The sequence below is a fragment of the Pelobates fuscus genome, chromosome 2 (genome assembly GCF_036172605.1).
Source record: "Pelobates fuscus isolate aPelFus1 chromosome 2, aPelFus1.pri, whole genome shotgun sequence".
Lineage (NCBI taxonomy): Eukaryota > Metazoa > Chordata > Amphibia > Anura > Pelobatidae > Pelobates > Pelobates fuscus.
The window spans coordinates 316,336,732-316,362,353 of NC_086318.1; the positions used below are offsets into that span (position 1 = coordinate 316,336,732).

Below are 25,622 nucleotides of genomic sequence, written 5' to 3' on the forward strand. Positions count from 1 at the left end.
CTTGTGTGTATGTCTGTATACATGTGTCTTGTGTTTGTATGTATGTCTTGTATGTGTCTTGTGTGTATGTCTGTATACATGTGTCTTGTGTTTGTATGTATGTCTTGTGTGTGTGTCTGTATGTGTGTCTTATGTATGTGTCTTGTGTGTGTGTGTGTATGTCTGTATATATGTGTGTCTTGTCTTTGTATGTATGTCCTGTGTGTGTCTTATGTATGTGTCTTGTGTGTGTGTATGTCTGTATACATGTGTCTTGTCTTTGTATGTATGTCTTGTTTGTGTCTGTGTGTATGTCTGTATATATGTGTCTTGTCTTTGTATGTATGTTGTGTGTGTGTCTTTGTATGCATGTCTTGTGTGTGTGTTTGTATGTATGTTTTGTGTGTGTGTGTGTGTCTTTGTATGTATGTCTTGTGTGTGTGTGTGTGTGTGTCTTGTGTGTGTCTTTGTATGTATGTCTTGTGTGTGTGTGTCTTTGTATGTATGTCTTTGTGTGTGTCTTTGTATGTATGTCTTTGTATGTGTCGTGTGTGTGTGTCTGTCTGTATATATGTGTGTATGTATGTGTCGTGTGTGTGTGTCTGTCTGTATGTATATATGTGTGTATGTATGTGTGTCTGTTTCTTGTGTCTGTCTGTATGTGTATGTGTCTTTGTATGTATGTCTTTGTGTGTGTGTGTGTGCCTGTCTGTCTGTATGTCTGTATGTGTGTCTGTATGTCTGTATGTATGTGTGCCAGTCTGTTATAGTGGGATACCTAGCTCAGCCTTCCTACTGGGCATTGCTATAAGGAAGGTTAAAAAAAGGGGGAAAAAAGGTGGGGAGGGGAATTGAGGAGGGAGAAGAGGGGAGCTGACGCACAGATGAGAAATCATATTATGCGCAAACAGAGAAGTCGTCTGAATATCACCGAAAGAGGAGACCTTCGTTTGTTACTTGCGAAAATCGAACCAGATATCAAATATTTAGTCTTGCAGCATCAACCTCAAGGATCTCATTAATCACTAGTAAAGGTAATTTCAATTTACTTTATTGTTTTCTCATTAAACTTTTTATAAAGTTAAAAACATTATAAACATGCATTAATTGCAAATAAAAAGATAAATGTACGTACATTTATTTTTTTTAAAACACCCTCCTTTCGAAAAAAATATTCCGCACTTGCGCGAAAACTGGTGGGCGGTAAGGAAATTTTTTCAACCAAAAAGATGCATTAGTGGGCGGTAGTTAGAAAAAGGTTGACTACCACTGCTCTAGATGCTCTAGGAACAGCACTGTTGCTGAAGCTCTATTCTGTGCCTTTCAGGGCACCTGGACTTTTTGTGTGCGCTAAGACTAGCTGTCGATCTATAAGAGCAACAGTACCGTAAGTGTAATGAGTGGCACCACTGTAAAAACTCTATTCTGTGCCTTTGAGGACACCTGGGCTTAAAATAAGCCAAAGCTATCTAAGAGAGCAGTAGTTCCGTAGTCTCTGTAGGATGTACCTGGACTTGTAAATCGGGAGAAAAGGGAAGATCTCTTCTTCTTGTAACCGAACAGATGTGTGAGTAGCGCCAGTCACGGAGTCCAAGGTTTCATGGAGCCCCGACGCGGGTCTAAAAGACCATTATTATGCTTTCTTTAAATTAAACTGAATCCGTCATGAAAAGAAAAAAGAGCTACTTCCTAATTTCTACTTTGTGTTGCCCCCCCTTGGGTCACTGTGTAAGAAATTATGACCCTCTTACAAGGGTATTCTTTAGGGAATGTGTGACAAATACAAGAGTATAAAAAAATGTTTTGGTATTGATTTAGGTTAGTGTTACAGATTTTTAAAGGAATATACACAGTACACATTATAAACAATCATAATCAAAAGATGCATAGAAAAAGGGCAATACTTAAACCTTTACCCTTGCGCCTTCATCTTGGGTAGTCTGGGACAGTCTCTCTCAGTTCACCATGGCATCTTTGCTTGCTGCGCTTTCCTCCCTAAAAAGAAACTAAAAAGGACAACAGCCAAGGAGGTCAAAGTCTGATTCTTGCAGTCTTTAAAAGGAAACCATAGTGCCAGGAAAAAAAAAAAAAAACTTGTTTTCCTGGCACTGTAGCTTCCCCTTTTGTCAAGGCCCACCTCTGTGGTGCAGAAGGGGTTAATAACCCCTTCTGTCACTTACCTGGGTCCAGCGCTGGCTCAGCTCCGCCCATGCTCCTCCCCCGCCAACGTCTGCTGGCAGGGGAGACCTAATGTGCATGCATGGCAATGGCCACGCTCGCATTATGATCTCCTAATAGAAAAGCATTATTCAGTGCTTTCCTATGGGGATTCCAGCAACCCTGGAAGTCCTTATGCATAGTGTGAGGACTTCTAGCGTCGTTAAGACGACCAAAAGTCTGGTAGACAACCACTAGAGGAGGACTTAACCCTGCAAGGTAATAATTGCAGTTTATAAAAATTGCAATAATTATATGCTCATGGTTAAGGATAATGGGAGTTGGCACCCAGACCACTTCAATGGACTGAAGTGGTCTGGGTGCCTACAGTGTTCCTTTAACTACAACTGTACTTCACTGTAGAGTCCCTGGCAGTTCACACAGCGTTTCCTGCTTTGACAGGTTTCTTTTATTGATCACATACACAGCACAGTTACAATAATATGGTAATGCAAGTATACAGGATTGGCAAAGTGTCCTAAAACATTGAGGAATATTCACTATACACCAAACAGCAGGCAGAAACAGCAGATTTCTGTTAACCACACATTCCATAGGCTAATAGTATTATCAGAGAGTTTTAGGAAAACAACAGCTAAGGGAGTTGGATGCAAGACACCCCTGGACTAAAGTGTAACAGTGAGTAACATTGATAGAAGTTCTTTGTTTAGTCGTGTATATCATTTGCCTTAAGCTGACAATCTGATTGGCATTAAGATCAGTGATATTTGTGGTTTCTTTGTTTTCACAGGTGAAAAGCCCTTTACATGTGAGATTTGTGGGAAATCATTTACAGCCAAAAGCTCTCTACAAACACACATCAGAATACACAGGTACGAATGCTTTCATTCTTCCATGCCTTCTAAGAAAGGTAAACTGAATACAACCAGTGTTTTTGGAACCCAGGAATGCTTCCTCTAAATATTAATTTGTCATGTGTTTATAACCCAATTTAAATTGTAGGCCTAAATAACCTGATTGAGCAGCAAAAAAACAAGACAATGGTTTGTAACTTGGTTCTCAGCAGACCACTACTTCCTGTTTTGTGAATATTTCCTATGCAGTGTGAGAGCACATATTTGGAACATGCATGTCTGTGCCATGATAACTGACACCGCTTATAACTCTTTAAGACACTTATCAACCCCCTTAACAACTTCAGCTCATTGACTTTTTGAGGGCATGAGTGTCAAGGAGTCATCTTACTATCTGACACAGAATAGTGGTTATCTGCTGTTGTATGCCTGGGACATTATGCAGAGGATGTTTGCTCAGTCACGAGGCATCCAGCAATAGCCTTGTTTTGTCTCGATTGTTAAAGGAACACTAACCTTGATATGAGCTGAAACATGTATTCCTGACACTATAGTGCTGGTGTGGCTGTTTAGGTGACCAGCCCCGCTCGATTGCCTTGAAAAGGTGAATTTACACACCTTTTCTCCCAGTTTGTGCTGGTCTTGCCACCTCTGGCTCCGCCTCCATGGCTGAGATCATCAATCTTGATGATCTGAACCAATCCAATGCTTTCCCTTAGGAAAGCATTGGGAGGCTACTGCTCATGTGCAGCAAAACGCTGCTGTCGGCCAGTGTTCATATCTTCATAAATATGCATTGAATGAATGCATCGCTATGTGAAACATTCAGCACCTCCATGCAGAGCGTGGAGAAGCTGGACGTCAGTGCTGCACACTGCAACACTGGACTAGGAAGCACCACTAGTGGCCATTTGAGTGACTGCCACTATGTGTTACTAGGCACCAATATAAACACTGCATTTTCAGGGAAAAGGCAAAGTCTGCAGGAACAGGCTAGAGACACAAGAACCACTACATTACAATGCAGTTGTTCTGGTGACCATAGTGTCCCTTTAATAACCCCACTCTCAGCCTATCATTGATCCCAATATCCAAGTGTTTTACATTGAAGTAAACACCAGTTTTGGTGTATAGATCATGGCACTGCAGTCTCACTGCTCAATTCTCTGCCATTGTTTGTGGACTTGTTACATCACTTTTTTGTTTCTGTTTGTGCAGCCCTAGCCACACCTCCCCTGACTGCGACTCCGACAGCCTGCATGGAGAAAAAGAAATGGTTTCGTTTTCAATAAGATGTTAATTTGCTCTAATAGTTTTTATCTACTGCTCTGTAAATTGAATTCTAATCACACACAAGCCTCCTGCAAGATTTAGCAGGCTATGAACAGAAGGAGATAAGACATTATTTAAAGTTTAAACATTAGATGACTCTTTACAGGAAGTGTTTATGAAAACTGTGTAAGTCACATGTAGGGAGGTGGTGCAAGAGCTGCATAAATAAAGTGATTTTTATCTCCTAAATGGCAGGGAGACTGGAGGGACATGATCTGTACACCAAAACAACTCCATTAACCCCTTAAGGACCAAACTTCTGGAATAAAAGGGAATCATGACATGTCACACATGTCGTGTGTCCTTAAGGGGTTAAGCTAAAGTTGTTTTGGTGCCTATGGTGTCCCTTTAATATTAAACAACTGATCTCCAAAAATTGTCCAATGGTAACAGAAGTTGTTTTGTCTTTTCAGGGGAGAAAAGCCATACTCTTGCAGTATTTGTGGAAAAGCATTTTCAGATTCCAGTGCAAAGAGAAGACACAGCGTTTTACATACCGGTAAAAAACCTTTCTCCTGCCCAGACTGCAATGTGCAATTCACACGTATGGATAATCTAAAGACTCACATGAAAACCCACAGCAAAGAAAAATGTCCACAAGTTCAGGAGACAAATAATGGAGGCAGTGATGATGTTAGAAACATTCTCCAGCTGCAGCAGTATCAGCTAGCAACACCAGCACAGGAGATCCAGCTAGTGGTCACTGACGGTGTACACAATCTCGACTTCATGCCGGCACACAGCCAGGGTATCAGTATTGTCACCACTAACCCAGCTCAGACCATTACAGAGCAGACTGCTAACCTTGCCCTAATCACCCATCAGACTTCAGGATTGCATAGCTTATCAGTCACCGCCCACCAAGAGCAAGTGGAATCAATCCACAGCGTGGACTTGATGGAGAGTCGTGTTCAGAGCGTGCAACCAGAGCAGATGCATGTTATCACCCTGTCCAAAGAAGCACTTGACCAACTACAGGGCCGGACACAGGAAATCCACTTGCCCCAAGCGGACAGACAAACCGCACTGAGCCAGGAGCAGACACCTGTATCTCAAGACATGGTGAACCAAAATGTCAGTGTTGCTGATCATACCCAGACTACTCTGTCATTAACTCCAGTTACCCAACCTGTGTCTGAGCATCAAATACAAACACAGACCTTTCAGATACAAACCAGCACAGTGTCTTTCATAAACACTGCTTTGGAGTCCACAAATCAGACTTAAACTTTAGTTGTTATGTCTTTCTAAGAAATGGTGTACAGTAAAGAAATTGCTATTTGCATTGAATACTTGCTGAACATCACAATAATAATATGAATGAGGAAAGACTGGGACTGAGCAATCTTTGTATGTGCCATTGGTTTTGCCAGTGTAACACAATGCCTTGCTTTCTGAGGCATAATGAGTTAAAGTGAGACCATGCATGGTTTTGTTTGCATTTTATATATTGTATGCTTTGTTTTTGTTTTGTTTTTTTAAATCTTGATTTTCAGTTAATTTGCAAACAAATGGTGAGACCAATTCAGAATAAATGTTCTAACAACGTGCATGATTTGTATTGCAATATACAAAATAATGAATGTATGCAGAAAAATATGATCCATGTATGTATTTTATTTATATTTTCGTATATATATATTTTTTTCTTATTTCAAATTCTGTTTTTCTGGCAATTTACAAACAAATAGTAAGACTAACCAGGAATAATTATTTACACATTGTGCATGATTTGTATTGCATTTTACAAAGCTTTCCGTGTTTTTGGAGAAAATATGATGTATGCTATATACAAAATGAAATGGGCAGAGTTATTCATTAAGACCCAAACAGCCCATGCCTGGATTTGCTTAAATAAATGGATAACATCTAGTATTGAGGAAAAACCTTGACATATTTGAAAAGATTTAGTAATATCCAGATTTTGAAAAAAATTGCCTGCTTGTGCTGCCACTGGTTGAATATATATGTGTCTGTAGGTTTGCCTGGAAATAGCAAGGTAATTTGTTGTCACTTTGACTGCTACCAGATTTAATAGAGTGATTCTGGTTGAAATTCAGTATGTAAATCTTTTATTTTCTACAGGATTTACGTTTGAGAATTGGTGATTTTTAAAGCAGACACCGCATTGGAATGAAATAATATTCCATAACCAGTTGAGCCCATTGTAGTTTCCAGGAGTGTCCTTCGAGTGTGTGTGTGTGTGTGTGTAGTCACACAGTTCTTGACCAGTTTATCAACATAACTTTGCTTCCACCTGTGCAGCCTGGAAGCTACCTGCATGAGTTAGACTGGTGGTGCAGGGAGGCACCCTTTGGCTGAGAACACTCAGTTGATGCTCTCAACTAAAGAGCCAGCCTGGCACTGCAGGGCTTAGCTCAGAGGAGGCAATAGAAACTCCTAGCATGAGCTAGAATGAGCTCCTATGAAAACATAAATGAAGGAATACTGGACATGTTTTGCATCTACCAATCTCTTTACGCAGCACTGTCTCTAAAAGGGACTACTTTGTATCTGTGTTTAATAACTATTTTTTTTTTTTAAATCAAGAAATTTAACCCTTTAAGGACCGAGGACATACTAGGTATGTCAAACAAAAAATGTTCCTTAACGACCGTACGTCCTCGCATCCCTTCTTACTTACCTGATCGCTGCCGTTCCCCCGCTGGCAATCGGTGTTCCTCCCGCTCTGGGGGACTATCTGACAGCCAAAACAGTCCACCCTCGGCAAATTAGGCCCCGCGGGCCATGTGATGGCTGTAAAGGAGCGGTCACATGGCCGCAATAGCAGTCTATAGTACTGCCTGAACTGACAGGCAGTCTCCCTGCATCTGTAAAATAAAAAAAATAAATTAAAATAAATCTTTATATGTATGTGTATGTATGTGTGTATATATATATATATATATATATGTATATATATATATATATATATATATATATATCTTGTGTATATATAAAATGTCATACTAAGTGTATTTTTATATTAATATATACACATATTAATATAAAAATACACTTAGAATTAAATTTATTTATTTTTACATAATTAAGTAAGTTTATTGATTGCAATTTGAGGGACCTGCCTGACAACCCAGGCCGAAAGTCCAGAGAATGTAATTTGCTAGCACTGTATTTAACCCTGTAAAGTTCCTTGTAAGTTTTGAAAACACCATAAAACATGTACATGATCGGTACTGTTATACTCGGGAGATGTCACTGAACACAAATATTAGTATTTCAAAACAGTAAAACGTATCACAACAATATTTTCCGCCATTTGTGTGTGAACAATGCAAAAAGTCACGTTTACTAACGATATCGTCTTTGTAATACATTTCAAATTATTGGTCAGGAACAGAACCCATGTTTCTGACATAATGTCTATGGGGAAATTAGCTCTCACTTTATCAACTCTCACTTCAGAGAAGGCGAGTGCAGTTTGACAGGGAGAGAGAGGTAAGGATAAGAAAAAGTAGGGAACCAGGGAGGCTGCAGATAGGGGTGGCCAGATCATGGTGCTAGGTGGTTCAGAGGGGTTTTAAAGTCTCTTCGTCCGTCAGTTCTGGATAATAACTAGGTGCGAAATCAGCTGTGGCAGTAGTCAATAGCCAGTGAGACCAAATCTCCAGGTATGTGTCTGAGGCATTAGCCGCACTCATATTAAGGTCCTCTACTGCCCCGAGCTCTTCCATCTGAGTAAACCATATCGTAAGTGGGGGAGTAATTGCCTGTTTTCAGAATTGAGGGAGAACCTGCTTGGCAACGTTTAGTATTCTTATGGACATCGATTTCTTATACTTGGTCCTGGGGGGTTTTATGAGGTGCAGGTTAAAGGGAGGGGACGTGTCTGAGAATGTAATAATGGAATATTAATCTGTGGTGCCACTCAAACTGGGATGGCAACATTTCTATGTAGTAGACAGCTGTCAAGGCACAGTGTTTTTTTTCCCTCGATGCAGACTTTATTTAGACATTGAAGCTAACTGGTTTAATGTTCAGATAAATCTGCATAGACGAAACTCTGTGTGGCCAGACATCTTTCTGTCCTTGAGGTAAGCTAACACCGGGGACCTTCTTGCACTATAACATTCATTCCAATGGTGCCTACAGTGTCCCTTTAACACATCACTATCACAGATACTTTCAGACATTGATTTATTTTACCTGAGTATATTTATCCATAAGTGTTTTGCCTGTTCACTCGATATATGTGTGAGATTTGAATGGTGGTATGTGCCAGATCATAACAGTGACAGGACTCTCAGTGGATGTTGAAGCAGGAGCAAAGAAAGAAAATGGTGGTGCCCATGGAGGAGAAGTTCAGGTAAATATAGCTGCACATCTTAGCAGCTGCACATGGATCAAGTAGTGTTTACAGTGCTAAGGCTGCAGGAACATGCTATAGACACTTGAACCACTACAGGAAGTTGTAGTGGGTCTGGGGACTATACTGTCTCTTTAAGGTGTCTCGTTTTTGGTGATTGACTTTCATAAAGGTTCTGTATGTACATAATGAGAAACTTATTTCTGTTGCAAGTGCTCCCTCTAGTGGCTAAATGTGAGACTTGAGCATTGCAAGAGTTGGTCTATGGGAGATGCCAATGTAGAGAAAATTGGTAACTTCTTTCCAAATAATAAAATCAATTGTATGCAATTTATTCCCTACGTATGGTCATTATAACATAGATAGGTTTTATACAACGTCCTTTAGTTAGACTGATTAAAGGAACACACTTCTCAACCATATATCTGAAAAGGGGAACAGCATACCCCTAAAGGCAGGCAAAGATGTTCAAAGAAAAAGGCCAAACCTATTCATATGGTCTGAGCCTAAGACAAAGATAGGGTGAAAATTCACTAAACTGTCACTCCAAGTACCTAACTGGCAGTACAACACTACAAAATAATACAAATCAAATTAAAAGTGAAAACGAAAAAAATATATATACCAAAATTTATAATACAACAATCCAATGCTATCAACATGAATAGATTATTTGTGTAAATGTTAAAAAAAAAAGTGCATTGCTACATATTATAGGATATTAAAACACATTGTTGCAATAAAGTAACAAAATATAACCAAGGTTATACATAAAAGCCATGCAATCAATTATTAAAAGAACACTATAGTGTTTGGATTAAAAAAGTGAATTCCTAACACAGTTCGCTCAGGCACTGACTAAGCCTCAATGCTTTCCTATGGGGGATTTGAAGACACTGGACATCCTCATGCAAAGTGTCCAACATCATTTCACAGAGTTAAACTCTGTGTAAATGCAGGAAGTCCATCTAGTGGCTGTCTAAAAGAATACTAAAAGACAGCCACTATGATTTAGGTTCCCTACAAATCGGTGTTTAGTGAATACACCCCTTAAGTGACTAACCTTGATTATTTTATCACACATTGCTGTTTTCTGATTTCTACAGGCTTAATCAGTAAATATCCTTAATGTTCTAAAGCACCATCCTTATGGTCTGCATTGGTTTGCCAACTGTGGGTAAGATGCCTATCTGTGACGTCATATCCGCCCTAGTCGCCCATAGTAATGAAACAATGGCCAGTGACATGCTGGAGCTACTCTCGGCGTCCCGTTGCCCTGGTAACAGAATGTTACTTGTCAGATACAGAGTGCAGACGGATTGAAGCATGGCTTCGGACAAGCTGCAGCTTGAGGTGGTCGGGCGCCTCTCCGAGCCCACTTTCCACATGGCTAAATGTGCGGCCGAGGTATAACCCAGAGAGTATACAAGGGCGACCGCAGGGCTCTGTAGGGGGAGGGGAGGGGGGTTATTAATAAAGTAATGTATAATGCGTTTCATACGATGGCAAGTGATGTCAGTTGTGTACTGTAAAAGGAAACCATTCATTTTTGTGACATATGATATTTAGCTTTTATCTTTAATATTTTTATAGGGTTTCATTTTCCAGTGCCAAATTGTTATCACTATTGCCATTTATGTATTGACCCATTTCCCAGTGTAGATACATTGCTTACTGTAATGGCAGTGATATATGACTAGAAGTTGATAGTATAGAAAAGAATATAGAGAAACAATGACATTTATCTGTACTAACACAAAAAGTGCTGATGAGTGTTATATGGACAGGGTAAGCCTTCACACCCATTCTTATACACTGTATGCAAAAACAATAACTTAAAGGGACACTCCAGGCACCCAGACCACTTCTGCCCATTGGAGTGGTCTGGGTGCCAACTCCCACTACCCTTAACCCTGCAAGTGTAATTATTGCAGTTTTTTAATAAACTGCAATAATTTCTTTGCAGGGTTAACTCCTCCTCTAGTGGCTGTCTTCTAGACAGCCACTAGAGGGCACTTCCTGCTTCATAGCACAGGTGTGCTAGAGCGTCGCTAGACATCCTCACGCTGTGTGAGGAACTCCAGCATCGCTCAATTCCCCATAGGAAAGCATTGAAAAGCATTTTCAATGCTTTCCTATGGAGAGCTGTAATGCGCGTGCGCGGCATTGCCACGCATTAGGTCTCCCCGGTGGCCGGCGGGATCAGTCTCGCCCACCGGCTGACGTAAGGAAGGGGAGGAGTGGTGGCGACCCTAAACCACCGCCGAGGGACATCGGCGGGGGTCTCAGGTAAGTGACTGAAGGGGTTTTCATCCCTTCAGCAACTGGGGATGGGAGGTGGGAGGGAGAGGGGACCTGCAGTGCCAGGAAAACTGATTATTTTCCTGGCACTGGAGTGTCCCTTTAATAATACAACAGAAAAAACCCAGCATTTGCTGGAAAATATTAGCCCTGGAGTACTTACCCACAAAGAATTAACTTCACGTGTTTCCAATTTAAAAAAAAAAGTGAAATACAGAAAATAGAAAACATACACAGGGTTATTTACTAAATTGAGAATTGTGTGGAATTCAAAATTAATTTCACATTTAAAAGGGACAGTTTAGGAAATATAACAACTTAATCTAAATATAGTTGTTACGGTGCCAGGAGGCCCTTGGGCGCACTCTCGCCTCACGGGGATTAATCTTAACTCCCTCCAGGAGGAATCCGGCTTCTGAAATTTCAGTATTAGGAAGCGTGGAATGGCGTCGGGCAGGGGGCCTTTAAAGCCAAAATACATATACATTAAATATTCTTCCAGATCAGTTATTTTTTTATTAACACTTTAGTGTTCAGGTCCCTGAGTTTATATGTCCTCTCCTCCTCGTTTGGCATAAAAAACGGTTACAATGCCTTTTTACTTACTTTTTTTTTCCTGTGCCAAGGCTCCCTCAGCACTGCTTATCTTCTCTTCCCAAGATGTCAGGGAGGAGGCATATCCTGCTCCGCCAATGTCCAGTCCAATGCTTCTCTATGAACATTACATTTCCCCATAGGAAAGTACTAAATCAGTGCTTTCCTGTAGGAGCTGCAGTCATGTGACTGGTTACTGCAGCGGGAAGCTTGATCCTTTAATAAAACCACATAAAAATGTTACACTTGCAGATTTTAGTATTTGCTGAAATTGTCCATATTGGCTCAGTCTAACCTCAACTTTTAGGCTCAAGATCCAAGTGGGGAGTATTTAGTAAACCAGCAAAAATTTAAGAGGGAACAAAGATATGCAGGGTTTGTCAGAGTAAGGAATTCTTATAGGGACACCGTAGGCACGGTAAGTGCTTTATCTCATTAAAGTGGATGTAGTGTGTAACGGATCCCCTATACTCCGGATGAGTGTATCCGTTAGTAGTCTCCCGATTCCCAAGTGCTGCAGTGATTATAGCGCTCCTGTTTTCAGCAGAGTAGTGATTAGAGCTCTCAATCCCCCAAACATGAGCCTAGACTTTATGAAGGGGTAAAATGAATGTGTTTAATGGGAGCCAAACACGGTCTTTTATGTAACTCCCCATGCAAGGGGTTTCCTTAAACATATTCCAGGGGCATTCCCTTCTGAACGTGTGAGGGAACTAGTTACAAGCAAACATTCCACATACTCCTCCCCTGTGCCTGAGAGATAATTACCTGAGCACACAAACATATAATTAAATTATCTCTCAGGTACAAACAAACAAAACCCCCTAAAACACATGAAAACCCCACAAACATCCCTGATAGTCCCGATCTGGGTGACCAACATATCCAAAAATCACCCAGATCGGTTCAGGGGTTTTGGATTTTCATGGAAGTCAATTATTTGACCGACCGTGCACATGGTCCTATGGCCAAAACAGTTCCAGGAAATCAGGGCTAACGATCAGTCTCTTTTCGGGAGCACAAAAGTACTTGAAATACCGAACGGATGACTTAAATTACTTGTGTAGCCTGCTCCCCTTGTTCGTGGGAACGTTTCCACCGAACAGTGCCTTTCTAAGTGGGGTAGCACACTTACTTGGGGTAGTCCAGCGGTGTTCGTGAGTTTCTGTGTACGATTTTAGTTCCATGAGATTTATGCCCAAACATCGCTGCCTGTGTTCACAGAAACAAGATGTCCGCCACCTCGTGGTCGTTCATATGAAATGCGGCCACCCAGACAAACACTTAGAACACTGCAGTGGAAATTGCTACAAAGTATTAATTGGGCTTAACAAGCACCTGGGTGGTCTCTGGTTCGTGCGGCTGTTCGGTTCGTCACATAGTGTTTGAATTTACCTAGCACTGTCCTTCAATTCAGCATTAAAAAGTTTTTAATGTTATAAAACCACTTGCCAAGTCCCAAGCAGCCCATCCCCTCTGTGCTGCCTTGGATAATGAGAAAGCATTAGCTCGAGCAGCAGTGGGCTGCTGTGATTGGCTGAGAGCATCAACAAACCGCTTTCAGCATAAGACAGCGCCCATTCCTAGCATGAATTTGTATGGCTAAAAGGAAGTGTGTAATCTCTGCCTTATTTCCTGTAGGTGCCGGGCTGTGGGTGGGCCAGAATCCTTATTTAGTATAACTCGCACTTGCAGAACTTTTCCCGAGCAGCTCCTTTCCTTCGGAACAGCCTGCCTCCCCCCCACCAGACTCTCCCATAGTCTTCAATCATTTTAAAAAGTCCCTCAAAACCCATCTTTTCAAAAATGCTTATGGCCTCCCAGAGTTCTGTTTCACAATTTTTTCTCTGTCTCTCTGCTAAAGGGCACACTCCACTCTCACCTCCAGTTCTGTTACTTTTCCACCTTGTTGCTTGGTTCTATCCCCCTCGATGCCCTTTCTATTGTGTTTTTATACCTCACCTCCTCTAGACTGTAAGATCGTCTGAGCAGAGTCCTCCTCTACATATTGTTCCTGTATCATTTTGTAATTGTCTCATTTATTGTTAAATTTCCCCCTTTCAAAATATTGTAAAGCGCAGTGGAAAAAGTTAGCGCTATATACATACCAATAATAAATGATGACATTGTTAAACTGCTTAAAAATGGTTTAACACTAAATGAGGAGACAGTGACAGAGAACTCCAGGGACCAATTCAATATGTTAAATTGGTTATAGTGGCCACAAGGGCACAAGGGTATTGAATCTCTAGCTGTGGTAGGGGGCATATTGTGATTATTCTACCAGCAGGTTAATATACATTATTATTTACATTATAAATAAAATAACATGTTAGGGGCATCCAGTTAGGGTATATGGACTGACAATATTAAATGAATGTTTTTTTTTTTTTTAGGTACTAAAACTTTCATTTGATGCAGAGTTTGAAAGACCCATAATACACCCACTCTTGGAATGTGATTGGGATCACTACCTATCAGAAAAGAAAAAGGTAACATTTTGTTCACTTGACTTTTATAATATCTGTCACATTAAAATGACATGGAAATAGAAACTAAATTTGTTCCACTCAAATCAAATTGCTTCCAAATGTATTGATTAAAGTCATCCTGCTATTTCTCATGTTATCAGAGTCAAAATGCTATTTTCGTCACATACTGTAATTGTTACAAAATGGCACAATAATGTAAAAATCAAGGCCTTGATTTAATATTTTTGGATAAGCTTTTCAAATGATGTAATATTTCTGGATACATTTTTAAAATTTTGAGATATAGTTTTTTATTTTAAAAACATCATTTTAAAAACGTATCCAAAAATATGAAATCAATTAAAAGGCTTCTCTAAAATAATTAAATTGAGGCCAATTTCTGTATGTGGGCATAATGTGCATATAAAATACATTTCCCAAACAGCCCATGTTTACACAGAATAGATGACTGCTAGAACATTGCATATACACCATAGACTTTTATATATAATTGAAATATAAAAGAGGGAAAAAGGAACTATGGGGTTATGTACTAAAGTGAAAATTGTCAGGAGTGTATAACGTGTGTATTTGAAATTTAGAAGCAAAACTGACTTGGTCACGTTTTTCAGTTCAGCCAGTTTTGGCCTTAAAGGGACACTATAGTCCCCAGAACAACTACAGCTTATTGTATTTGTTCTGGACAGGAGAATCATTACCTTTGGCCTTTTTGCAGTGTCATTTTAGAGAAAATGCAGTGTTTACATTACAGCCTAGGGATACCTTCACTGGTCACTTCTCATATGGCCGCTAGAGGTGCTTCCTGGGTCAGTGCTGCACAGTGTGACTGCCATTCTGTGTCTCCACCCTCTGCATGGAGACACTAAGCTTTCCTTATAAAGATGCATTGATTCAATGCATATTTATGAGTAGATGCTGATTGGCCAGTGCTGTGTTTGGCTTGTGCTGGCTCTGCCCCTGATCTGCCTCCTTGACAAGCTCAGCCAATTCAATGCTTTTCTATGGGAAAGCATTGGGATTGGCTCAGATCATAGCTTCTAATAATGTCAGCTAAGCAGGCAGATCAGGGGCAGAGCCAGCAGCAGCAGCAGCAGACTGAAATAAAGGTAATATTTTAATATATTTAGGCGATGGAGGGGGAGGGCAGAAGGGCTAGATGGTGTTTTAACACTATAGGGTCAGGGATACATATTTGTGTTCCTGACCCTGTAGTGTTCCTTTAAATTTGAAATTCAATTGAATTCTTGACAATTCTCACTTCAGTAAATAACCCAGTTAATAGGCAAACACGTTTATCTTACTTCAGAAAGTTAAAAACTTAAGGAGCTAAATTTCATTTTGTATTGTTTTGAAAAAGTTAAAGAAAGAAAGAGAGAGAGAGTGTGTGTGTGTGTGTGCCTCTCAGCCTCATCAACGATTAGTGTACTAAATAAGACCTCATGGTCTTGACAAATGCACAATGTCACATTGCTAAATTTTGACAGTTAGTTGAAAAGGAAATCTTACATTGTAATCCATTAAAGTATGAATCATGGGAGATATTCAAATTAGTTTTTGAACATTTACTGAAATGTGAGACCCTGCGATCTCTCATTATTCAGATACACCATTCAGTTGAACCTGGTGACTCTATCAATGTTCCTTTGTGATTGTTTTTTTTTTTTTTTAACTGGGAAACCTATTTAATATCAATCCCTCTCTTTTCTCTTATTTGTTTTCTTTCCTTCTATTTTATCTTGGGAGTAGGGTATATCTTCATTATATTAACTCACTGTTATGGAGAAATTGCATAACTCTTGTTGGAATCCTGACTTTGCAATATCTTCTTTTAGTACCTCATTGTTATTATGTTATACAATCTTTGCTGTTGTTGCTTGCCTTTCCGGTACAGCTTATACGAAACTTCAATAAAACGTATTTAAAAAAAAAAAAAAAAATTCCATTTCAATTGATTTCAAATTCTTGACAATTTATAGTTTAGTGATTAATCATATTCATATGAAACCGAGCACCTACAATGCAAAGACCTATTTATCACCATCCAAGTATTTGGATTTATCTCATTGTGCTAATATTTACTGGCTGCACTGTATGGCAGCATAATATTTATTGACTAATATAATGATGGTATAAATACCAATTTTTTATGTTTTATTATTTCAGGAACTTAAAGGAGATACATGGGAATTCCCTTCAAGCGTCATGTGCTTTATTGATGGTCAGTTTGTTGGAGATGAAAAATCACTGGTGTTGTGGGCCAACACGTCATGGGGTTACAGAGATTACCGGCCTTTAGCTTTATACAAGGCCTTGGCTGACGATGACTACATCAAGTACATGAAAGCCAGAAAGGTAATTTTATACCATATAAATCTCAAATAATAATAACATTACATCTTTGGAGCTGGTGTCATGTAGAAAGACTGGTTTATCTGTAGATAAATCCAATATTCTTGACTCCTGCCCAGTATGCCACATTGCAAGTAATAGAGATATATTGGGATACAGAAATGATCTTCAACAAGGTACAGTGAACAACCTCAATTTAGGCCTCAATTTGCAAACCCAGAAGAATGCAATACTCACTTAATTCATTTGTTCTAAGCACTTCTGCCCTCCCTGTACCCACCCAGGTTCCTACTAAATTTATAGCATGTTCCTTCAGCTGTCTGAGATCTTACTCAATGACACCTCAATGACCAGTAACTTCAACTCTCTGTCAATTGTCATTTCTTCAGGCCATCACTTCCAAATCCCCCCTGCTACCTCTCAAATCCACATTATATCCATTAGTTTGTAAGAACGGGCTGTCTATCTAAGCACTTTGTATAAAAGAGCTTCAATGCCTAGATCTTGGGATAGATCAATGGCTCACGTACAGGGCCTTCTTTACCTTTTGTATTGATCTGTGCACAGGGCCGGATTAAGAGCCCATTGGGCCTGGTGCTGACAATTATGATGGGCCTAGTTACAGAATCTTATCTACAGAAAACACTAAAACAGTTATACCTCCCAAGCATCGTGTATCTGGTGGAGGTGATGCTGGAGGGAAACACATAGGATGCTGCTATTGGAAAACTCCTACCCTATGCTAATCTCTTACTTTCATATTTCAAGTAAATCCATTACTCCTAAAAGCAGTGTCCAATGAAGCAGGATTTCAGTGGCTGGGTTAAAAGGGTGGGCCACTGATGCCAGTCACGTAACCAGAACCACCCAAAGGGACAAACATTCCTAAAAATGGATGCACGAAGAATTAGATGGTCAGCCTGACGTGAATGTACGTCAGGCTGCCTGCCAATCATGCAGGATGACTAACCAAGAGCATACTGTGAAGACAGCACCCTGAGCTTAGCATAAATGTGTCTAATGATGCGCTAGCTCTACGCTTTCTAAGGACTTTCCCCTAGCACTTGCTGGTCCATTCCTCTTCTAACCTTCTTACTAGCAGGCAGAAGCTTCTGTTATACAGTCTGGGACAGAAAAAAAAGTGTATGTAGTGAGTGTAGAAGAAAGGGAACGTGCCACAGTGCTAGAGAGACTGAAGCAGAAAGAGCATTTGCATAGTGAGCAAAGTCAGCTTTACCTTAACTAATTTGTCAGCCGATCCACACTAATTTTATTCCCCTACATTCCTCTTAAGTTTTAAGCAAGCGCATGTGAAGTGTAGTGTAAAAAAATAAAAAATAAAATATATATATATATATATATATTTTTTTTTTATTTTTGTTTTTTTTTTAAATCAATGGGCCTATTGCATAGGCATGGGCCTTGAGCCCCTATGTTAATCCGGCCCTGTCTGTGCATATTGTATGTTCTACCCTAATTGTACAGCGCTGCGGAATATGTTGGCGCTTTATAAATGCCAGTAATAAATAAATATACCTAACAAAAAACACTGGAGCAAATATATAGAGGCGTGTTACCAGGCTTATCGTTTAGATACGAAATAGAAATAGAAACAGCTTTAAGTTAACATTCCGTTCAGGCCAGGGAATAAAGAAAACAAGAAATAAAAGTAAGTTAGGAACTCAATAGTAAAACTCACTGTAAAAAGAGTCACAGGATAACTGAAAACATAGTATCAGGCAAGAACAAGGTCAGGAACAAGCAAGGGTCTGGTGCACACACTAATCACAATCAGGAGCAATGTAGCACACCAAGAACCAACAAACAGAGAAAACTGATATAGGCCCAGGCCCTTTGTGTCAGTTCTGTTTTGAAATCAAAAAGTGTAAAACATTGTGAAAGGATGTTTTCTGTGAACAAAGAATGCCACAGGGTTATTCACAAAAATAAAAAATTGGTAGGAATTTAAAGTGAATTTAGAATTTTTCAGGCAAAATTTGGTGAACTGGAAAAATTCCCTTCATCAGCTATGCTACCAGTTTGTAACATAAGCAATAACTTAAAAACCACTAGAGGGCGCTAAATACTAAGCTTCCAATTTTGCTATTTTGTGTTAAATGTTTTTTTTATTGGTAATGTACAGCCAACAATCTTCATTCGCAGAGGAAGTACATCACATAATTCAATAAAGAACTTAGAAGAATAAAAAACATAAATCATAATTTTTGTTCACATTGAACAACAGAAGATGAAGTGAACATTGTTTAGTTGGTTATTAACATAAAACGTATTAATTAAAGTGTCAGGTTGAGGCCAGGTAAGAGGCAACTAAAAACAATGGAAATAAACTGCCAGTCAGGCAGCGCAAAAATGGAACATATAGGCCCTAAAAAGCAACGAGCATATACAGTCAGCTGAACTGAAAGCAAATACCACAGGGGCATGTAGGCTGCGTTGTTTCATATGAAAGTTTCACAACACATCACAGCGAGGGTGCTTAAGGAGTAGGAGGCATCCCTCTATAGTAAAATATGAGAAGCCTTGCCTGCCCATAGTAGCTGGACCATATTAGTAGGAAGTCACTGGAGCCATCTTATGGACATTGATAATAATGAGTAGGTAGACTTCCAGCTAGGCCGCGCCATATTAAGTGATCATCTATACATTAAAGAGCAGACAGCATATCGACTCAGCATAGCGAATAGTATGCGGCTCATAGGCACCAGTGTTTCATGTATAGAAGTTTCACAGCACAATATAGGGACAGAAATTGAAGTTTGCAGCATGTTATCACTTCTCGTGATGGCTGACTATGAAAAGCCTAGCTAGCGTATTCATATGGAAACTAGTATGTCTACAGCTCAACTGTATTAGCATGAGGTTACCAAAGACATTGACTAAATATCACGGGCAGCAGAGCCGTCAATAAATTGTGAGAAAACCATAACCACCTAAGGATTGCAAAATAGAATTGAAAAAAGATGCAAACGATGTCACTTTATAGGAAAAAGTGCAAATACATTTTGATACAATTATACATGCATAAAGGCTTGCTAAGTAATTATACACGCATAAGGGCTTGCTATGTAATAGAAAATCATCTGACAAGTATATTAGCTGAGTGCCAGGGTTTAAAGAATAACATGCTAAGCATATAATAAACAGAAGGTGAAACAGTGTTTGAGGCTATTAAAGGGTAAAATCTTCAGCTGTCAGTCTGCCAGGGCCGGGGCAACCCTTAGGTGAATTAAGCATTGCCTGCTGAGGGCGCCTACCTGGATGTTTCCTGGTGGGCTGTCCCTGTCTGTGGCCGCAGCGCTGGGTGAGCTGCCCCCTCCAACCACTCCACACTGGGTCGATCCTTAGGGCGCCCTTATAGCTGTGCTTGTTAAGTAAGGCAGAGCAGACACCTGCTCACCTTGATGGCAGTATGTGTGTATGGATGCTGTATTAGGCAGTATGTGTGTATGAATGCTGTATTAGGCTGTATGGGTGTAGGTATTAGGCAGTATGTATGTATGGATGCATGTATTAGGCAGTGTGTGTATGGATGTAGGTATTAGGCAGTGTGGGTGTATGAATGTACACATTAAGCAGTATGTGTGTATGGATGCATGTATTAGGCAGTATGTGAGTATGGATGTAGGTATTAGGCAGTATGTGTGTATGGATGCTGTATTAGGTAGTATGTGTGCATGGATGTAGGTATTAGGCAGTATGTGTGTATGGATGTACGCATTAAGCAGTATGTTTGTATGGATGCATGTATTAGGCAGTAAGTATGTATGGATGTAGATATTGGGCACTATGTGTGTATGGATGCTGTATTGGGCAGTATGGGTGTATGAATGTAGGTATTAGGCAGTATGTATGTATGGATGCATGTATCAGGCAGTAAGTGTGTATGGATGTAGGTATCAGGCACTAAGTGTGTATGGATGCTGTATTAGGCAGTATGTGTGTATGGATGTATGTATTAGGCAGTATGTGTGTATGGATGCTGTATTAGGTATGTGTGTATGGATGTAGGTATTAGGTAGTTTGTGTGTATGGATGTAGGTATTAGGCAGTATGTGTGTATGGATGTACGCATTAAGCAGTATGTGTGTATGGATGTATGTATTAGGCAGTAAGTATGTATGGATGTAGATATTAGGCACTATGTGTATATGGATGCTGTATTAGGCAGTATGTGTGTATGGATGTAGATATTAGGCACTATGTGTGTATGGATGCTGTATTAGGCAGTATGTGTGTATGGATGTAGATATTAGGCACTATGTGTGTATGGATGCTGTATTAGGTAGTATGTGTGTATGGATGTGGGTATTAGGCAGTATGTGTGTATGAATGCTGTATTAGGCAGTATGTGTGTATGGATGTAGGTATTCGGCAGTGTGTGTTTATGGATGTACGCATAAAGCAGTATGTGTGTATTAGGCAGACCTAACTGGAAACCATATGGCAAAATTTAGGCCAAAATAGTTGATCTAGAAGAATTATCCAATTCGGCTACAGTCACAGTTCAGCTGTTTTTGCTTAAACTTTGAAATTTGGTATTCAACTCACTGTAATTCAGAGTTTAGTGAATAAACCTCTACAGGGAGTGCAGAATTATTAGGCAAATGAGTATTTTGACCACATCATCCTCTTTATGCATGTTGTCTTACTCCAGGCTGTATAGGCTCGAAAGCCTACTACCAATTAAGCATATTAGGTGATGTGCATCTCTGTAATGAGAAGGGGTGTGGTCTAATGACATCAACACCCTATATCAGGTGTGCATAATTATTAGGCAACTTCCTTTCCTTTGGCAAAATGGGTCAAAAGAAGGACTTGACAGGCTCAGAAAAGTCAAAAATAGTGAGATATCTTGCAGAGGGATGCAGCACTCTTAAAATTGCAAAGCTTCTGAAGCGTGATCATCGAACAATCAAGCGTTTCATTCAAAATAGTCAACAGGGTCGCAAGAAGCGTGTGCAGAAACCAAGGCGCAAAATAACTGCCCAGGAACTGAGAAAAGTCAAGCGTGCAGCTGCCAAGATGCCACTTGCCACCAGTTTGGCCATATTTCAGAGCTGCAACATCACTGGAGTGCCCAAAAGCACAAGGTGTGCAATACTCAGAGACATGGCCAAGGTAAGAAAGGCTGACCACCACTGAACAAGACACACAAGCTGAAACGTCAAGACTGGGCCAAGAAATATCTCAAGACTGATTTTTCTAAGGTTTTATGGACTGATGAAATGAGAGTGAGTCTTGATGGGCCAGATCGATGGGCCCGTGGCTGGATTGGTAAAGGGCAGAGAGCTCCAGTCCGACTCAGACGCCAGCAAGGTGGAGGTGGAGTACTGGTTTGGGCTGGTATCATCAAAGATGAGCTTGTGGGGCCTTTTCGGGTTGAGGATGGAGTCAAGCTCAACTCCCAGTCCTACTGCCAGTTTCTGGAAGACACCTTCTTCAAGCAGTGGTACAGGAAGAAGTCTGCATCCTTCAAGAAAAACATGATTTTCATGCAGGACAATGCTCCATCACACGCGTCCAAGTACTCCACAGCGTGGCTGGCAAGAAAGGGTATAAAAGAAGAAAATCTAATGACATGGCCTCCTTGTTCACCTGATCTGAACCCCATTGAGAACCTGTGGTCCATCATCAAATGTGAGATTTACAAGGAGGGAAAACAGTACACCTCTCTGAACAGTGTCTGGAGGCTGTGGTTGCTGCTGCACACAATGTTGATGGTGAACAGATCAAAACACTGACAGAATCCATGGATGGCAGGCTTTTGAGTGTCCTTGCAAAGAAAGGTGGCTATATTGGTCACTGATTTGTTTTTGTTATGTTTTTGAATGTCAGAAATGTATATTTGTGAATGTTGAGATGTTATATTGGTTTCACTGGTAAAAATAAATAATTGAAATGGGTATATATTTGTTTTTTGTTAAGTTGCCTAATAATTATGCACAGTAATAGTCACCTGCACACACAGATATCCCCCTAAAATAGCTATAACTAAAAACAAACTAAAAACTACTTCCAAAAATATTCAGCTTTGATATTAATGAGTTTTTTGGGTTCATTGAGAACATGGTTGTTGTTCAATAATAAAATTAATCCTCAAAAATACAACTTGCCTAATAATTCTGCACTCCCTGTATGTAATTGTATTTGCTTTCATGAGGGGGCAGCAAAAGTGATCTTTGCCTAGGGCGTCAGAAATCCTTGCACCGGCCCTGCCTTCAGCCAACACCACACATAGGCCATGAGTGAGAATACATCGCTATGTCAGACACTAGGCGTCTTCTTGCACCCTCAGGACTAATTGAGAAACGCTGGTCTTCCTGGTATTGAATATGTCTGAGCCGCAGTGCTTCAACTGCACAGATCTTCAAGCCTTGTCCTTGATGGGAGTCACTAGCCTATGTCCATGGATCCTCCTGCTAGGTGCAGAAGAACCTTGGACCTGCAGGAGCTCAGATTCCTGGAAATCCCGTTGAGTATATGGACAGTAGATTGGGTATATTTCCGAATGGACCCCAGGCCCGGAAAAACAGAGGGTGCGAAAGAAGAGAGGGTGGCCTCAGTGATAATGCAGATCTGAGGCGTAGCTATAATTTCAAGTTTTCTAATTGATCCCCTACATGTTAAAGTTTTAGTTTTAGTGAATATGTCGAGTTTTAGTGAATATGTCTGTACACACTTTATCCGCTAAACAGAGAACTGTAGAGCATTAACTAGAGAATTGTAAATGTACGACTGAGAATTCTAACAAGTTAACTTTAATCACATATATTTGAGCATATTACACAGTTTACAAGTGACATTCCATTTACTATTGAAGATATTGTAGTGCATACCTTTTGTACTATACACAATTATACAATGCAATTCATAATGTTTCTCTTTTTGTTAAATAACTTAACAAAGCTGTATTGTTGTAAAGATCCTGCTCCTGCAGTCTCAGTGCTTAATTCTCTGCCATTAAGTAGTTAAATCACATTTGTTACGCAGCCCTTGTTACATCTCCCCTGACATGATCTATACACCAATGGAAGGTCGTCCATAGGGGCGCGTGCAGAGCCCCCACCAGTTTTTATGCAGAGAAATAAATATTTGCAGTAGTTTAGAAACACTAAGATTATTTTTTTGGAGGAGGGGGTGCTAAGCCAACTAAATATAGGAAAAATGTGTTTGTCTTTAATTCTGTAATAGATTTCAGTTCTGAAGGGCCCCTCTGCCCTCATTGGTAGCTGTTTGGACAAGCTTACTTGAGAGCATCTAAAACAAATGGGCATGGTTTGAAATCCGCCCTGTTTCAGCAGCTTTTGCACATGCCAGTGTCCTCTAAGATGGAATTCCGGTAGTTTCCATTGAGTTGCCATTTCGACAGCAGAGCCCGCTGCCCATGAGTGGAGACATGCTATTGGCCTCTCTTTTCATTGGCTATCATTGGCTGATAGCACCAGGGGTTATGGTTACAGTACCCACAGGAGAGAGAAGGAAGAAGCCATCTTGGAACTAACACACACACAAATGTAAGAACACAACTTGAAACATAACTCAGGAAGAGGTGCTATGCCAGATAACCACTCATGGATGGCTGTTTCATTGTTAATGCATCTCATCAGCAGGAGGTTGGTTACTGGCTTGCTTCTGAGGCTTGGCAGTGCTTGTGAAGCAAATACCAAAAAGGTAATGGTTTCCTCTTGAAAGTTGGCATTACTTGTGGAGTTATGTTTCAAAGCTGTTGTATACAGCAGACATATACTCCAAGGATTCCATGTAAAAAGTGGAAATAATGAGGCAAAAAGGTGGAATTTATTTGCATATGCCCACCTAGAAACACATGCATTACTAACAGCACTGCAAATGTGAGATTTCTGTAGGAAAATCAAGTCGTGTGTGTATATCTGGAGTCTGGTGCCGCGCAATCTTAAAACTTCACCAGCTGCAACGGCTATTCACCAAAATGGCTTCATTAAGCTAAAGTTGTTTTGGTGTCCCTTTAAAGTAATGGGATTCACTTACCGTCACATGATATCTCTGATTACCGTTAATATTGAATAACAAATTTTTTTTTCTTGTTTTGTTTTTTTAGTCGAGCTATTATAACCTAAAATTATTTTTAGTTGGGCTTTCATAGCCTAAAATTTTAAATAAAAAAAAAATTCACCCGGAATTCCAGGCAATTCCCACTATATTGAACAGTACCGACAGAGTCTATAGCTGTTAGTATTTTGTTATCTAACTCTTTTTTTCCTGTCACGTTCCAGCATGTTTTTGTGTACCTTGACATTGACATACAGGAGAAACCAATAGGAAGACTACTATTTGAGGTAATTTATTTATTATTGTTTTGTATGGTTTTTTTTTGTAGCACCATTCTGTATTTTACTATTCATTTGCAACAACTGCATATTAAAAGGACACATTATTTAAAGTATATACTAATAAAACTTCAGATTAATTAAAACTCAATTATTTTCAAATAACTGATTGGCATAATAACAGTCAGACAGGCGCAAGAGGCACTTTCTTCTACAAATAAAACAATAAACTGAAACAGCAGTGCTCACATTGGTCATACTGCGGTGAAAGCATCTAGGCCCCCAAATCACTACATTAAGTTTATTAATTTTGGTGCTTAGACTGTCATTTTAAAGGGACACCCCAGGCCAAGAGTGCCCGAAATGTAGATCCCCAGATGTTTTAAAATTACTCTTTATCATTCTATGGCTCCATATTGGAGGTATGGTTAAGGCAGAGATTATACTCTGTCTTAGCCATACCAAGTAATACCTGCAATGGATGGCTGTGATAAGCTGATAGTGGTCAGCTGCCACTTTTAAGCAAGTGTGGCAGCTCAGCGCTGCTTAGGCTATTGCTTCTTCACTAGCATAAGCAGCACAGGTTGCCGGAGACTCCTTTATAGCGTTAAACCTTTTTAAAAATGGATCTACACTGAAGGGAAAGAAGACTTCAGGAAATATAACCACTTCAATGAAACAAGCAGTTATGGTGCTTAGAGTGTCATTTTATCCATTTAAGTGCCATGATCATTTTTATTTTAGATAAACATGTAACATGCTTGAAAAATATCACAGTGGAGATCGAAACGTTACATGTTTATCTTGTTGCATTAGCCATCCTGAAGTGCCTGGACTACACTTTCGTTTTACCATTGAATTGGGTTTTGCCAGCCCCAGGTCTGGAAAG

At 39.9% G+C, this 25,622-nt stretch overlaps 2 protein-coding genes across 6 annotated transcripts in view; both read left to right on the forward strand.

The window, feature by feature from the left end:
* ZBTB24 (zinc finger and BTB domain containing 24) overlaps nt 1–5,966 on the forward strand; it is a 31,672-nt gene extending 25,706 nt beyond the window's left edge. For all 4 annotated transcript variants that reach the window (XM_063443521.1, XM_063443524.1, XM_063443522.1 and 1 more), the window contains exons 6-7: nt 2,948–3,029; nt 4,757–5,966. In XM_063443521.1, the coding sequence (XP_063299591.1) occupies nt 2,948–3,029; nt 4,757–5,570 (896 nt within the window). In that variant the 3' untranslated portion in view covers nt 5,571–5,966. The remainder of the gene's footprint in view (nt 1–2,947; nt 3,030–4,756) is intronic.
* A 3,941-nt stretch (nt 5,967–9,907) lies between these two features.
* The window catches only part of PPIL6 (peptidylprolyl isomerase like 6), a 37,799-nt gene continuing 22,084 nt past the window's right edge, over nt 9,908–25,622 (forward strand). For both annotated transcript variants that reach the window (XM_063441295.1, XM_063441296.1), the window contains exons 1-4: nt 9,908–10,077; nt 13,962–14,057; nt 16,221–16,409; nt 24,680–24,742. In XM_063441295.1, the coding sequence (XP_063297365.1) occupies nt 9,997–10,077; nt 13,962–14,057; nt 16,221–16,409; nt 24,680–24,742 (429 nt within the window). In that variant the 5' untranslated portion in view covers nt 9,908–9,996. The remainder of the gene's footprint in view (nt 10,078–13,961; nt 14,058–16,220; nt 16,410–24,679; nt 24,743–25,622) is intronic.